At 40.5% G+C, this 16949-nt stretch overlaps 1 protein-coding gene across 2 annotated transcripts in view; it reads left to right on the plus strand.

The window, feature by feature from the left end:
* LOC116727128 (zinc finger MIZ domain-containing protein 1) overlaps window positions 1–16949 on the plus strand; it is a 124556-nt gene that overhangs the window by 80178 nt on the left and 27429 nt on the right. Inside the window, exons 3-5 of one of the 2 annotated variants that reach the window (XM_032574321.1) lie at window positions 3626–3745; window positions 11617–11730; window positions 14707–14812. In XM_032574321.1, the coding sequence (XP_032430212.1) occupies window positions 3677–3745; window positions 11617–11730; window positions 14707–14812 (289 nt within the window). In that variant the 5' untranslated portion in view covers window positions 3626–3676. Of the gene's footprint in view, window positions 1–3625; window positions 3746–11616; window positions 11731–14706; window positions 14813–16949 lie in introns of those variants that run through there. The other variant, XM_032574320.1, reaches the window with a different exon arrangement.

The following is a 16949-nucleotide window of genomic DNA, read 5'->3' on the forward strand; positions in this document are numbered from 1 at the left end:
AAAGTAGTCGTACAAGGCAGGGGAGAAAACATTGTTTTACCCCAGAGGTGGGCTTGATAGCATGCCGAAAAAGCCCATTTGAAGGGGGTAGGCCTCATCTGTCACCGGGCAATGGAGGAGGCAGCCATGCAGAAGCCCCCTGATTATAAAGAGATAATTTCATCCAATCCTCCGGTGGTGCTCCATCGCCTTGCCGCCATACTCCACTGCCTTTCATATTTGTTCCTGGCCTGCATCTCCTCACCCGTTTCGTTTTATTACAGCTCCCACTCAATACATATATTTTAGCTCCCGCTTGAATAGGGGAAGGAAAGCGGGTCTCCCTCCTTTGCCTCCCTCCCACTCCGGTCTCTTGTGCGCACACACCCATGCACACACACACACACCCACACCATGTGTCTTTTGTTGTGTAGGAATCCACAGCTCTCTACTTGTTGTGCAACGCCTGCCGTGCAATTTGCAGTAAATTAAGCTCAAGTAAGGCACAAAACTGCACCGATTTCCCCCTGGCGTGCTCACCAACGGCAGACAGGATTCCTATCTGAATCCAATAGGATCACAGGTAGAGAGGCATAGAGAAAATAAGGAATGATAACATCTGAAAAGAGCATGTAAATAGGCTGAGGCTTATAATTGGTTCTTGTTGTTATTATCTGCACCGCATCAGAGGTTTAATCTTTAAATTGGCTCTCGTTAGTTACAAAAGATGTAACAAAGGACTAGTGTTAATTAGGAAGAGAAAATATCTGGAAATTCAATTACTCCCCAACACACTCGCATCATATTTTTTATATAATTTTGAGCTTAAGAAGCTAATAGATGTCAATGTGTGGATCCAGGCTTTAGATCAAAACTGTTGTTAAAAATGTGTGTTTAACTGAAAAAGCATGGAGGTGAATGACACTCAGACCTTTGTTTCCCCTCATTTTAACTCGCTGCTGGAGGTAAGAGAGATGACATGGAGTGGGGGAGAGGAAGAGGAGAAGGAGGAGTAGGCAAAGAGAGGAGAGAGCTGGAGAGAGCAGGTCGACTCGCTCATCAATAACCACAAGGTCAGACAGGCAGTGCTGGGCTGAGTGGGCCCTGTTAGGAAGCAGCAGCTGAGGATTTGTAGAGCTTGTAAAGGCTTAAAGTAACACCACTCCGCCTTCTTTGTGCCACAGGCTGGGCCTTTGAAGGGCCAGGGAGACACCTGCTGGTGGTGGAGGGTGACAGCGGTCCCCATGCATCAGTCCTCGGTCTAGCGACACTTAGAGGAAATGGGAGAACTATAGAGGGGCGCATCTGGGGGATATAGCGAGGCAATGGATGTCTCCTATTTTTTTCTTGCATAATAAACATATATATATATATATATTTATATATATATATATATACATATATATATATATATACTGTATATGCAATTTTATTGAAAATGGATGCTTTATTAATTGATAAACTGTATGCAGCAACTTTAATTGGAAACACACAAAACAATTTTTCCAAAAGCAATTGTAGAACACACTTTATGTGTTTTGTCAAAAACAAAATCTAACAGTCTATAACACAACTCCTTACAATACAATCACTATTTTTAAGATAAAACTATTTTAAATTCATAAAAGAAATACTTCTCTAAGACAACAACACATCAACTTTTAGAAAAACATATTTAAACGTACAGAAATTGTGTTGTGTTTCCTTTGTCTTGTGGATTTTTTTCAGCTTCTGTTTTCTCTGCCTTACACCGTTTCATTCTCGGGCCTGTACAATCAAGCAGTTGGTAGCTCTGCTGTTTTGCAGCAAAAAGGTCCTAGGGTCGATTACTTGTCTGGGGTCTTTCTGCATGGAATTTGTTGATTATCCTTGTGCATCCACAAATTCACTCTGGGTAGTCCGGCTTCCTCCTGCATTCCAAAAACATGACTTGTGGACTATTCAGTCTCTCTTAGTTGCCCTTAGGCATGAGTGTGTATGCATGGTTATTTCTCCTGTATCTTTGTGCTGCCCTGTGATGGACTGGTGACCCGTCCAGAGTACACCCTCTATCAACTAATATCACATTGTATCATTTTGAAGTGATTTATTACATCATATTGTCCCATGTAGTACTGTAAATTGCATCATGTAGTATCCAATTATATTATTGTACATCCTATGTCATCAACGTGCTCTACTCCTCCCATCACAAAGTTATTTAGTGTAAGTGGAGTGTAGGACTTCAGAAATGTGAGCAAACAGATACTTTTCAGCGGCAAACACAGAGTTGGAAAGAAGGGGAAAAAAATCCTCAGATGTCTCTTTTTCTTTATGAGCTTTCTAATTTATGGAGAGGAATGCACTCATGTGCCCTTCTCTCCTCTCAAGTACAGGCATGAGCAGCTCCAATAGGTAGCATAAAAGCTCTTTAGCTGTCTAGTGGAGTAGATTACCGGCCCTGCCGTTAAATCCAGCTAGAGACCCCTAAGTGAGCATTATCAGTATGGTGCAGCATGCTGCCTCCTCTCTTTTTATTTCTCCCTCTCTCTCCCGTCATCTCACAGGTACTTTGTGCAGGGAAATTTCTTACTGCGAGATTGGTAATGGAGAGAGATGGTGAGGGGAGGGAGGAGCGTGGGGGATGAGATGGCCCTGCAGCAGCAGAAAGAAAGATGGAGACACCAGTAGATGGAAGGATGAGGGGGGAGGCGAGAGGAGGGGACGCTCTTCACTCCTCATAAATGTGCCCATTAATTCACTAACCCCTCCACTTTGAGATGCAGGTCACTCTGAGTTATAGCCGACAACCGTTTTGTAATATTTATTTGACACTGAACACAGCATTAAATCAGTCTCCTAGAGGCAAAACTGATAACCTTCAGTTCAGCTTGTAATATTTTTTTTTTATTTTTTTTTACTCGCGATAATCCTGTGTAGTATGTCAGATCACAACCCCATTGTTTGGCCTACATGAAAAATTATTCTCCAGGATGAAAAGAAAGAGAATGGGCTTCCATGAGCTCCGGCTTCAGAATCAATAGTGCGCTGTAAGGAGTTTTGTTAGAGGAACTCTGGTAGAGCGAGTACAGAAGGAGGAGGAGGAGGAGAGGGATAGATATGTAGAGCATGTCTGGGCCCAGTGTACAGATAATTGTTAACCAAAGATTACATAATGACTAAGTAATGTAAACAGAGAGCCACATGTCAAGTTAATGTTCCCACAGAGCAGGATGGAGGAGCTTCATGCAGTTTTCTGAGATAATGCTGACAGACTGTGAGGTTTGACGCATTATGTTTGCGTGTGTGTGTGCGTGTGCGTGTGTGTGTGTCCTTCCCTACCTCAGTTCATTTTCACCCAGAGGCGCTTTAAACACGGCCAGACATCCTGCCTTAAGTCCAGTGTGTCTTTTCCAAAGGCATACGGGGGCAACCGCCGGGGCTTGTTAAGGGTGTCACAGGAGCTGAGAGGGAATGTCATCCTTTGGGCTCTGTGAGGTGCTTGTCACCTGCCAAATCAATATCTTCCTGCTTGACTCACAGCATACACACATACTTTCTCTGTGAAAGTGAGAGAGAGAGAGATAGTGTCTGTATCCTGGTGGTGATGTGATCAGCAGCTTCCCTTGGAGCTGAGCCTTAACACTTGTCTGTGTTTCTGTTACAGAACTCTCCAGTTTAATGGCTGGCAGATAGAGGCCAGACGGGGACAATCAACATGAACTCGATTCCGTCGATGGACAGACACATTCAGCAGACCAATGATCGTCTGCAGTGTATCAAGCAGGTGAGGCAGAGGGGATGGCACCGGTTCTCATTCTGCAATCTGATTTTAAGCTGGCTTTCAGGAGTGATGTTATTTTAAAATTATGCCCCAAATCATTCATAACCCCCAGTGAGTTTAAAATTAAAATTATTTTCATTCAGCCAAGAAGTGTATTTCTGATAGGAAAAATTAGAGGAGTCTCTCATTTCTCAATAAAAATGTAAAAACTGTTCAAGTGATGGAAAAAAATATATATTAGTCATGTTTAATTTAAAATAGGGGTCCACCAATAAATTGGCTCGATTTCTTTTTTATTTTATTTCGGGAGATCAGTGATTGGCTGATACTTACATGTGAAGCCGATCTTATCCACCTTAAAGGTCTAAAAATCAACCACTCTCCTCTATTGCTCTGCTGTGAAAGAGGTTTGCCTGCAGTTAACAACTCCCAATTACAAACTCAGAAGAATTGGAAATACCTTTATTGCCTCTACAACAATCAAACAGTTCTTCTAATTGTTGAGTATGTTTGCAGTACATGTTTTGTATTAAATGTACAAAAAAATATTTTAACTTGTCTTTTGATGATTGATGATTTATTTTGATAAGTTTCAAGTCTTTAAGGTTGGAAAGCCTCTTTGCCCCGACGCTAATCTTAAGATCTGTTCACAAATTCCCTATCAGGGAAACTAGCTTAAAAAAAGTTAAATGGCACAATTTGTGGACATGTTGGTCTTAAAAATCTGCAAAAAATCTCAGTTCTACTCGTTTGGCATTAAAATGTCCAGGTTTGCTAATTTCATACTAGTTTTAGGTGCCAGTTTTTCTTTGAGACTTTTAGTATATATTTATCGTACATGCAGCCTTTAATGGTGTGAAGAAAATATTCACTTTGTGTATGTCATTTTAACCGTAAAATGACTCTTTAACTCTACAGTAGAAAGAACTGTAGCAAATGATCAGCCTAACCATCAGAGTCAGAATGCTCCTCAGCATTCTCACTTGACTGCAGTAAAGTGACGAATCTGCTCGGTTCCTGTTATCAGAACTCTGGTGTGACTCAGGCTACTGACTGGGGTCAAAGAGCAGGAGCTTTCCATCCTCCTCCACCAACCCCCTCCACCACCGCTGACTCCCAACAAATCCTTTTGTTCCCACTTTTCCTCAGTTTATTGCGGGACGAATCACCGGCAAGAATTACACAGACATACTCATGTAACCTCAGACTACGGGGGTCTGATCCCGGCTCTTAAACAAATGGTACATTTGTTTCTTGGCTCAGCGCCAAGGTCCCTCAGAACGACACGAAGTAGGCCTTTGAGGTGGTGCTCGTCATACTTAAACATGTCAGTGACAAATCCTTTTATCCAGTGGGGGAGCTTGAGACAATATGTGGCTTTGATGTTTTTAAGTAATAAGACGAAGAGAGATAAACACTCTCAGTCCTCAGCCTGGCTACCTTTGTCGCAGCAGGGTGTTAAATAATTCAATATCCACTCCTCTAGTTGTAATGAACGTGGAGATTGTCTATTAAAGTGGGTTCACACAAGTGCAAAAAGGGGTTTGCTGGTGTCTAACAGCAGTTTACACAGCTCAAATGTTTCGAGGTTAAATGTATTAACCCGGCAGAACAAAAATTTAAACAAATACATCCCAATGTTAGCGCCTGAGGAGGCAGCACAGGGGTAAACACACCAATTAGAGAGATCCATGGCACACGAGTAGGCCTCCAGTCTATCTAATAAATGGTTAAAGCGTGGGGTCATTTCAAATCGACCAGTAAGAGCCAGCACCCTGCTAATAGAGGCGAGCTTTGTGCTGCAGACAATCAGGGTTTGGAAGGCCCGCATAATAAATACCATTTATGTCCTGCCAATTAGACTAGCGGCGAGCCCATTCAGCTGGCCGTCTATTCTCCTCCCTGCGCACAAAGATGATCATCAGGGGAGATCAGAACAATTAACTCGCTATCTTCTCCCCCTCCCTCGCTCCCCATTGTCCAATATCCAAGCTATTAAAATAATTAAGGAAATATTGTAAACCAATCCAGCTGTTTGCTTTAATTGAAACTGTAGCGCACGCTGAAAATTTTTTGGCATATCAAAGAAAGGCCTGGGAATACAAATGAAGCCCGGTCTTTTGTTAAGTGTTGTTTCCTGGAAGATGTGACACGTCCGTGTGACTGCTCCCAGCCAGAGCGGCGGACAGGGTAACAAATTGATTTTGTTGCTCAAATGATGAATTGCTGCTGAGCGCGATGATAAAGTGGAGGAAATTGGACTCTGTCAACGTGATTGAATCAGAGGGTTGAAAGTCAGATCAGAAAATTATTGCTGTGGCAATTCTTAAATTACTGTTCCGTTGTAAAATTGCAATAATGGAATATTTAAACAATAACTCAGCCAAATACTATCTGATGAATGAATGGATCTTTTACTTAAGAACCTGGAGCAGAATATTAGTTTCCCTGTGCCGTTTATTCTCCGGTAAGACAAAGAAACACAATGCTATTGGCTTTGAGAAGAGTAGACATTACCTTGCAAAAGTATGCATGCCCCTAGAACTTTTTTGTCAACATTGTGATTTTATCAGAAAGTACAACACTGATTAGTGCATAATTGTAAAATTGAAGGAAAGCAACACAAAGACAATTTTGAGTTGAACAGTGTATTCATCCCTCTATAATCTAATACCCATAAATAAAATTCAGTAAACCAGATTCCTAAAGAAGGCACCTAAAGTGTGTCATTTAGGTTCAATATACCACAGGTGTTCACGAGTTTTTTATGATTATTATTATTATTCCATAAAGAAGTAAGTCTAAGTCACATCTCAAATCTTTTCCCCAAGTACAAGTAAAATCTCATTATGTAGGGGAGAAATCCAAGTCAAACCTCAATTATTTCCTCCCAAGTCCAAGTTAAGTCTTAAATATTTCAGCCTAAGTCAAAGTTGAGTCTCAAGTATTTTATCACAACTCCTTTGCAAGTACTTTGTCCCAAATCAAATTAAGTCTTATCTTTCACCCCAAGTCACATATTGTCTTTCACTCAAAGTCAAAGAAAGTTTTTAAGTCTTTAGGGGTAAAGTTCAAGTCAGATTTCAAGTCAGCTACACATACAGCTTGGTCACCAATGTTCCCTCTTGGTGGACACAGATAATCTGCCAACTGGAAAACTATAAGTCGTGGGCTGTACTAATCTGTTGCAATGTCCCAGTCAAAGTCTATGTCTAAATCCCAATGAGAATTAGTGACAAAACAAGAAAATTGATTTTTAGTGTCACCCTCCATTCAATCTGACCAAGCCTGAGCTATTTAAAAAAAAAAATTAAAAAATAGCTCAGGCTATTGCAAATGAAACTTTGTCACTTGCATAGCATAGAGAGTATTCTACAATTTTAACATTTTTTATTTGTAAAAATAGTTTGAGAACCATGTGCTATTTTCCTTCCACTTGACAATTATGCACTACTTTGGTGTAGTAGATAAAACATTTGCAGTTGTAACATAACAAAATGTGAAAAGTTCAAGCTTTTGAATGCTTTTGCAAGCCGTTGCATGTTGTTTTAGCGTTTGTAAAGCAACATCCTCACAAGAACACGTCTTTTAACCTTTAAGAGCTTACACAAAGAAGAGCAACTTCATTTGCTCGGATTAACCTCCAAACAGATGCTAAAAACAGCAATCTGATTTCGACCTGGCACATATTTTCCCTGACAGTTTGTTTTTCTCTCGCATCTCTGAATTGCACCGTTGTGAATACTTTGGGAGAAAGATGGGTTTTCTGATACTGCTGGTATCTATTTCGGAGATACTATTTTCCTCTAACAGTGGGGAAGCCGGTTTGCTGTCAAACTCTACTCTCTGGTGATGCATACATGTGGTGGAGGCTCTGCAGAACCCTGTAAACTGTCCTCTCCCTGCAGGAGCACTTCCTCCAACTCCCTAGCACCAATATTTCAAGATAAAGTGGAGCTGCTGCTGCTGCTTAGACCGCACAGCTGTTTTTGTCTAGCTGCTGCTGAGCTCCCTTTCCTGGGTTAATTGTCTCCATTAATATGTTTCTCTGTTGCACCGATGAATGTAGAACAACAGCAGCATTTTTAAATTTATTTATTTATTTTTGCTGAATGGAAAGAGCGTGTTTGCCAGATCGCACGCTCTGTCACTTCCAGTTAGGCTGCAGATGTGCTTGTTGTTTTCCAGACGTGACTACAGAGGAGGGCTGTGTGTGAGTCTCAGGACGCTGCACGTCCTGTCCATCTTTGTTTCCCCCCTCGAACTGAACTGAGCTTTGACTGGTGTGTAAATGTTGAGTCAGAGAGAGCGATAGAGTAGCGGAGTAGGTGGAGGGTGTTTTTTGGCCACTGGTTCGGGTTTGATTGGTGGTTTTTTGGCCATAAAGAGAGGAACATCTGTGGCATGGCAGTGCCAAGCACTCCGTGTGACAGCCACACTGGTGGGACCAATTGTTCTGAGTGCAAAGAACAGTAATCACTTCAAGCCCAAGTGGCGGTGTGTGTTTTCTTTCTTCCCTCCCTTCCAACATATTTCTCCTCTCTCCCGCTCCATCCCCAGTGCGCTGATTGCGCGTGTTGTCTAGCTTCCAGAGACTCTCCTAAATTTAGCATCTGTATGTGTTTCACTTTAACCACCTTCAGAAACTTACATGCACTGGGACTCTGCCACGTCTCACTTCAACATGAGTTCCCTTAGTGTATCACAGTGACAGACAAAAGCAGAAAATAAACTACCCAACCCCCGTCAAATGCCAGCTTCACAAACTGATATGAAAGCCGCCTTATCAAATCCTGACCTCTGCTGCCCCCTAAAGAGCAAGCAGGATAAAAGCAGCTCTCCGACAGTGAAATCAAAACACACACACACACATTAAAAAGACAGCAGTTCACTTTAAGATGACAACCCACTCTATTTACCTTTGATGCCATGGAGTGGGAGTCCATTTGTTCCTGTTTGGAGCAAGTGCACTGTAAAGGTTTTTGTGCGTGATCTCTGTAAAGCCTCCATATTACTCCTGAGTGCTGTTTATGTTGAGGTTTGAAAGCTTTCACAGCTGAAGTGTCCAGTTGTGATGGGTAGATCCATTTTTCTATTTCTTTTTTAGATTTAAAGTAAAACAAAACCGTGGTCAGCATTGTTGCTATAAAGATGGGGTCTCAAGCAAAACCATAATTCAATTTATAAAGTGAAACACACACATCATAAATATTTAATACATTAGTGGAAACAATCTTAACACTACTGCAGCAGCTTACATCTATACTCTTCCTTGTATCTACTCTTGGTGGCACATCTAATCAGCGCCAAGACAAATTAATGTTGCTCCTGGATTGGCTGCTTTACAGATGGCAGCCACTATGCTGGCTGAAAAATTCAGTGAATAGTGGAAAATTCTGTAAATAATAGTATAATAATAGTGATAGTAGTGGCGCCATCAATGTGGCGTGCCCAGGGGCGCCGCCAGGAATCTTGGGCCCCGTGACAAAAAATTAGATTGGGCCCCCCCTACACAGCTGCTGTTACAATTTTTTGAATCTGTTTGACCCTTAAAAAGTATCACAATTTTAAAGGCTTACAACTGCCTTGCTTTCTTTAGTCCAATACTGATAACTAGCACAATATTTACTGCTCATGAATTTAACATCCAACAGTTCGCATACAGTATGCAAGTAGGTTGCTTAGATTTTTTCTATTAGTTTTAGATTACAGAAATGTCTCTCCCCACCAGTAACAGTCAAAAGCAATGTGCAAAATATACATGAAGCAATCCAGACTTCTCAAAAAATGCTATGTAGTGGCATTTTATTCAAGCTGCAGTATATAACTTTAATAAAAAATATGTTTTCTCCATATTTGTTAAAGCTGTCACCATGTCGTGACAGTTTGTTATGAGACAGATAATCTGTGAAAACAGTCAATGTCCTCCACCTCCTCCCTGAACTACTATTGCTGGCTAAAGTAAGGCACCGTTCTGACCAAAAACAACCAATCAGAACCAGTAGGAGGGTCTTAGTGCTGTCAATCAACCTCATTCATTCACTACTAAATGTGCTTGTGGTGGAGAAACAACACATCATTACAGGAAAAATGTTTATCTGCCATCATTGGTTGCTATGCTAACTAGACTGAGCACTCACAACAGGCTGTGCTAGCAGCAGCATAGCATAGAGCCAGGGGAAGGGAGGATGAGCAGCCACATGAGATTGTGATTGACAGCGCTAAAACTCTCCTGCCACTGACTGGTTGTTTCTAGATATCACTGGGAGAAGGCAGAGGAAATACATTTTTAACAGATAATCTCTCATACCATACTGTCACAACATAATGACAGTTTTAACAAATAAGTGAAAAAAAATATTTCTATAAAAGTCTATAAATACTGCAGCTTTAATTTCACTTAGGAGAGGGCAGGTCAGGAGGGATGTGGGTTAGAGCTGCTGCTGACTGACTCACCTGCTAAGTGGTAAAAGGTACAGGGACAAGTTCAATATATGAATATCTTGGTAATTTTTTTACTTAATTCATTAGATTCTAGTGAAATGGAGGCAGACAGTAGTCTATAGCTAGGCTAATTATGCCAAATGGTTGATAATCTCACACAGTCTACCCACCTCTCGGAGAAAAACTGGGTTACAAATTGACACTCTTACCCTTTTTTTTTTTTTTTTTTGAAAACTTGACTTTATAATTTTTCTTAGTAGCATGATATGATATGCCACAGTCGTTCTTGTCTTTTACTTACTGCTGCTGAACACCGTCAAGCGCTCCAAGTAGGAACGAACCATTTCATGCAGATCCAGGGGGGTTCAGGGCAAATATAGATGTGTGTTTTTTGGTCTGGGAGTGGTAACATAACATTTTTACTGCTAAAAACAGTCTTCGAAAACACAATATGATTAATTTTGTAATTAACAGGGCCCCAATTTTTTTATTTTATTTCTATGAACAAAAAATAAATAAATAAATTGTGGAGGGCCACATGTCGGTCAGGGGTCCTTAGAATTGTCCTAACTTTTCCCCCCTATAAGGCGCCCGTGGGCGTGTCATTGGAGACAATCAACCTGTTTTTCCCTGAAGTGTTAAGGAATCCCAAGTTGTTTTAATATCAGCCTTCAGGTTGTCTGCAAGGTTGGCTCAGGTATCTCTCATGTTTTTCTTGATAACTATATCATTTTCTGTGAAGTTCAAGTCAGACCAGTTAACTGACAAATCACACAGTGCGATGCCACTTTTTCCCCCTCCACTAAACCTTCCGAAAATTTACGATACAGCATTCTGTGAACATGCAGCTTGTGGCATACCCTCCTTGTGGAAGGTATCGGTGCCTGTCTGTTGGACGACTCTCAAGTCAGCTGTCTTTCCCATAAAAACAATGACATAGCATTGTTTTTTCATAGAACCTATAAAATATTCTTGTTTTCTGAGAAACTGAATTGTGGGCTTTCAACAGCTGTAAGCTATAATTAAGCGACAAATTAAAAGATATAGACCACTCTGTGCAAAATAAAGCTATATAATGAGTTGTACTTTTTGAATTGAGTTTCTGATATAGATGAGGTTTTATTGATTTTCTCATTCTTGGAGATACACCTGTAAGACTGTTTGACAAATGGGAGGATATTTCCTTCTTTGGTGACATTTCTGAACTTGTGGTGTAAATTTGGACTCATTTTGGAATTTTTTGCATTTAAAGTAACCATCGAGAAAACATTTTCGCCGTTTTTATTAACCATTATCTCATCTTTGTTTTCTTAGAGTTGGACAGTAAATATGGTTGTGCCTGTCACCTGTTTTCTGTTCTGATTTTAAACAGTAGCTAATTGATTTTCAGCACATTTCGCAATTTTATTGTCCTCTTTGTTTCCTCACAGCACTTACAAAATCCAGCAAATTTCCAAACAGCGGCAACCGAGCTGCTGGACTGGTGCGGAGACCCCCGAGCCTTCCAGCGCCCCTTCGAGCAAAGCCTGATGGGATGCCTAACGGTGAGTCCCGAGCGCCACCCTGCAGCCTCGCTCTCGTTGTTTCAAGGGCGACGAAAAGAGCCGCTAAAAACAACTGCTGTGTTGGCTTTTTGCGTAACTCTCTCAGGGACATAAGACAGCTAATGTTTTCTTGCCTGATCTTCAGTAAGGTCACTGGGTAAAAAAAAGCACTTTGTACAAGAGGAAGCACTCAGATTTATCCTCCTTTCAGTGACCTCATTAACAGCTTGTGCGGAGGCTGGTGAATTTAATGAAAAATAAAACAACTAATCAAGTCGAGTGTTAAAGCGATGGTTGGTGGCATGAAAATATATTTTTGTCTTGAAATGACCCTTTATTGCCATGGATACAGAAAAGACCCTGAAAAAGAACACTAGGGTGGACTGCAGAAGTTTCACTCACCTGTCACCTTTGCTTTAACGCGCTGCTTCTAGCAACAGATGAAAGAAAAATACGCTGCACCTTTAAGTGCAGCCTGTATCCCCTACAGCAGTGCACGAAAGTCAGTGAAGCCACTGTGACACATCGAGCGACTGCTTCTGTCGCTGCTTTAATGTGCACCAGCAGGTGACTTCTCCTCCATTCTGCCAATTCAATTTGTGTCCTGCCGTGAAAATGTCGCGGCTTCTTCCTTTTAGTTTATGAGCTCTGTAGACCCGAGTTAATCTAATGTAATTGCAAAATTACACAGCACTCCATCCTGTGGATTTCATGTTTTCACCTGCAGTGTCTTGTAAAAGTACAAAGCGATTTGTCACATTACGTCCACAAACTTCCATTTATTTTATTGGGACTTTACATGACAGACCAGAAAAAAAAAGAAAAAAAGTGGTGCATAATTTTGAAGCGGAAGAAGAAAAAAACATGTTTTCCAAAGATTTTTAACCAAATAAAAATGGAAAAATGGGGCATGCATTCATATTCATTCCACAATATATGTTGCACCTAATTCATAAACAGACTTCCCCTATGTGTAATTCAATCTCAGTATAAATACATGTGTTCTGTGAAGGCATCAGAGGTTTTGTTAGAGAACATTAGTGAACAAACAGCATTGTGGAGACCAACGAACTCAGCCGACAGATCAGGGGTTGGAATGTAAAACAATATCCCAAACTTTCAAACACTTTCAGAGAACTGTTTAGTTGATCATTATTTAAGGATGACACAAATGTTCTGTCACAATATACTCCTGAATAGTAAAGCGGCTTGTGTCACAATCACACGGCTGGTTTACTGTATAAGATATAACACACATGTTGGCCCTATTTAGGACAAACCCACCTAAACTCCACCTACTGTGTACAATTAAAGACCTGGAATTAGAACCACTTTTTACACTGAAATTACCATTTAGGAAAACATCCCTCAGTAGCTCAGATTCTAATTTGGCCGTCTCCGCTCATATTTCTTCTGCTTAATGGGACATTCCTCTAAATAAAGCCAAGATGTACGTATCCTGAGCTGGTGTCACGTCAGGACTATATTTACTGGAGATAATGACACAGTGCATGCGGCAGAGTTCAGCTCTACAACCTCAGAACTTGTCTCGAAGTGTGACGGCGGGACGTAGAAAGGACAGGAGGGATGAAAGATCTCAAAGTGGGTCCAAACAGAACCCTGTATGTCCTGAAGGGTCATCATGATTTGAGGAGCTCTCTTTGAGCTGATAATGGTAAGGGTAAATCAAAGGATTGTTGCAGGACATTATGGTGATTTACATCGCCTCCGATGGCATGTTGATGTGTCTCCTAATGTTTCCTCTCAGTGGGTCATCTCTGCGCTGGAGGCCACATTTGCTTCTCGTCCTGCTGTCAGCCGACTCATATGGAAGCTATAAACTCTTAGTATGTCCATCATTTAAGCTGAATTGGATCTTTGATGCTGCCAAAAGGTCACTAGATCAAGATAAAGTCAAATGCAGCATCCTCAAGAAGAGTTAAACCTGTCATGTCTATTCTTTACTTTTTACTATCATCGAATAAAGTTGGAAGGTTTGACTGTTACAGAATTTCAGGTTGGAAAAACATATAATTTTTGTAGAATTTGATGGAAACTACCCTGTGGAATAACTTTAAATATTTATTTAAAATTTGTGGTCAACATTTCCCAGCCATTTCTCTGAAATAAATACAAATGTATAAATATTCAGCATTTTTGGATATTTATATAATAAATAAATATTCAGGTTTCTAACTTATCACTTTTGAAGCTTGTTTTTACATGCACAGTAGCTTCCACATTTATTGGCACTCCTGATAAAGATTTTCTTTTTCTTGCAATGGCTGAATTTCAAAATAAAAATTATATACAGGCCTCTAACAGTGTGACCTTCGTGGATATTTCATTTACGGACCTCCTCACTTTATGTGGAGGAAGAATAAATAAGGTGCACCGTACAGCAGGCCAATAACCCTAAGCATACAACCAGTGCTACAATTTAATTATTTAGACCAAAGCATATGTATGTGCTACAATAGTTCTGTGAAAGTCTTGAATCCAATTTAGAATATGTGGCAGGGTTTGCTGTTCAGAGATACTCTAACTAATCTTACTGAGCTTGAACTTTTTTTGTGGTTATAAAAGGTAGAATCAGTCTCTACATGTGGAAAGCTGGTGACATGAAGAGTAACTGCAGCTCTTCATGTCTAACCTCTGTTAGTCAGTGTGCATCCAAATATAGATGTACCCCATACTTTTCAGATTTTGTTTTTCACAAGAAATTATGAAAATATTATCACCCTTTTTCCACTTTCCAAATATGCCCTGCTTTCTGTTAGTCTGTCACACAAAATCCCATTCAATTAGATTTTTTCCTGTAGTGTGACTAAATACTACAGCAACCCTCTTAAAGCTAAACAGGTGTAAGAACTATTAAAACTTTTGTACTGTAAACCACTTCACTGAAAAATAGTCATAATCATATTTTTCTATGATTCTTTTAAAAACTGTTCTGCCTCTTCTCACTGTGTCCAGGTGGTCAGCCGCGTAGCAGCGCAGCAAGGCTTCGACTTGGACCTGGGCTATCGGCTCCTGGCCGTCTGCGCCGCCAACAGGGACAAGTTCACTCCAAAATCAGCAGGTAAGGCCAGAGTTTATCTGCAACCCTGGTACTTTTACGCATAATTACTGCTGAGAGCACAGGTCCTAAAAAAATAATAATAAAAAATACACTCAACCGTGTTTGGCAGCAGCTCACATTAACATAATTTTCATTTAATCTCACAAAGGAAGCAGAGAAACTTGATTTATGGTTTTAGATGAAGAGTAATAATCCGTGTGTGACACGGGCCAGAAACCTGTCATCACTGCTGATGACATTTTGTGTTTGTAGAGTTTCGACGTCTACAGACATTGATGAATTATTGGTGAAAATTCAGATATCTTAAATGTGTTTACAAGCTGGGAGAACGGCGAGCTGAAGCGTGGTGGGAATAAATATGTTAGGCTGTCAGTAGCGGAAAAGATAAGAAATATTTTGTGATCTTTTGCAGGTGATGATTTGTGGTTTCCACCTTTCATGAATCATGGGAAAACCTGCGCTTGACTATGCTGTTGAGCCTGCTTGATTTAAGAGACTGACAGCCACATATTGGTTTAATTTTGTATGTGTTTGATTTTCTTTTCTCCGCTTTATGCGCAGGTCATGCTGCTGTTATTTCAGCTAAGAGTTAGGAATCAGTCTGTCTGTAAATAACTAAGACAGCCAAATGTTCTAATTCTGCCTAATGCTTAATCAAATCTCAGGGCCTATTTTATGAGCTTAGATAAGATTGCCAATTGATCCGCAGTCTGAATAATTTCCTGCTACAGTAATCATTTGGAAAGCTGAGCTCGGTCTCGTTTGGGTGGTATCCTAAAGTGCATTTCATGGGCAATTATGTATCAGTAAGCATGAATATTTTTGGAATGGAGACGGATTCAGAGGAAAGAACAACAGGGATGTGTTTCCGGCATGGCTATGGAGAGAAGGAGTGTTTTTTTTGGGGGGGAGGTTTAAGTTCCAGAGAAAACAGCCTGTAGAAGCTGGAGGAGATGACTATAAAAGGACACTCCCACAGAGATCCCAGGGGGCAGGACCTGCTTGCCTGATGTCCGGCGGGGCTGTTGCCGTGCAACAGAGCAGGGGAGAGAATCCCATGATGGGGCTAGTAAGCGTCTTTGAGTACTTAGAAAAGCGCTGTACAAATACAAATGTATTATTAGTATGATGGGTGTCGGATGAGTCAGTGTTTGTGGAGAGGGAGACTTCTCAGAAACCCCATTTTCCTTTTCAGATAGATTTAAAAAGACTTTAATAGCAGATGCTAATCTCTTGACAGTGGCGCCACCAAAAGGGCACCAAGGCATGGGCTGCAATAGCATAAATCGGCTTTTTTTGGTGCATCTAAATTTAAGAGAATAAAAACAAGCTTTGAAGAGCTGCAATATTTACTTATTTAATTCATAAATGTGCTTATGCAGTCACTTATTTTTCTAGCCATTAATGTCACTTTTATGTCTATTATTTTCTTCAGCTCTGGTCCTATAAGTAAAAACTATTTATATTAACAAAAATTTGAAAGTACCGGTGGCTGTAAAATTCTCAAATTCGACTTTGAATTGAAAGAATGCGAATATCAGATGTCTGGATTAAAAATTAGAAAAGGCATACTGTTTTAGACTTCCAGTCAGTTAATTTGTGAAATTCAATTTCAACAATTTAAATTTTTTTTGCAGAGTTTACAAAATTTGTTAAATCCAAACCAAACAAACTAAATCCTAACTAAATTTCAAAATGATTCAAATTGAAGTAATTAAAGGTTAAAATTTGAGACCCTCTGAAATCCGTTTTAAAGTTTTCCAAATCAAACTCTTGAAATGTCTTAACGCTGACTTTTGGGTTTGGCCCCAATGTGGACATCTTGTGTAAACTTTTCTGGAGGGGTTTCTGCCTCATGACTGCTTTCTGCTCACATTTTATTTAAAACAGGGTGAGAAAAATTGTCAGTCTCTATGCTCCAAAGCCATCAGGTCAGTGGATGGAGCTAATAAGTTAATCAGATTTGGCCCAGCAGCTCCAACTCGCCTCGGCTCTGACACGCTGTGGTCGCTGGCCGCTACATTTCCGTTGATGCCCTCTAAATGCGTCTCCTGAAACATGCTGCAAAATTGTGCTGAGGGAGGCAGGGGTTAGGTGGAAATCAATGTGCGCAGTCAGCTCAGAGCTAAAACGGCTG

The sequence above is a fragment of the Xiphophorus hellerii genome, chromosome 10, assembly GCF_003331165.1.
Source record: "Xiphophorus hellerii strain 12219 chromosome 10, Xiphophorus_hellerii-4.1, whole genome shotgun sequence".
NCBI classification, from domain to species: Eukaryota; Metazoa; Chordata; class Actinopteri; order Cyprinodontiformes; family Poeciliidae; genus Xiphophorus; species Xiphophorus hellerii.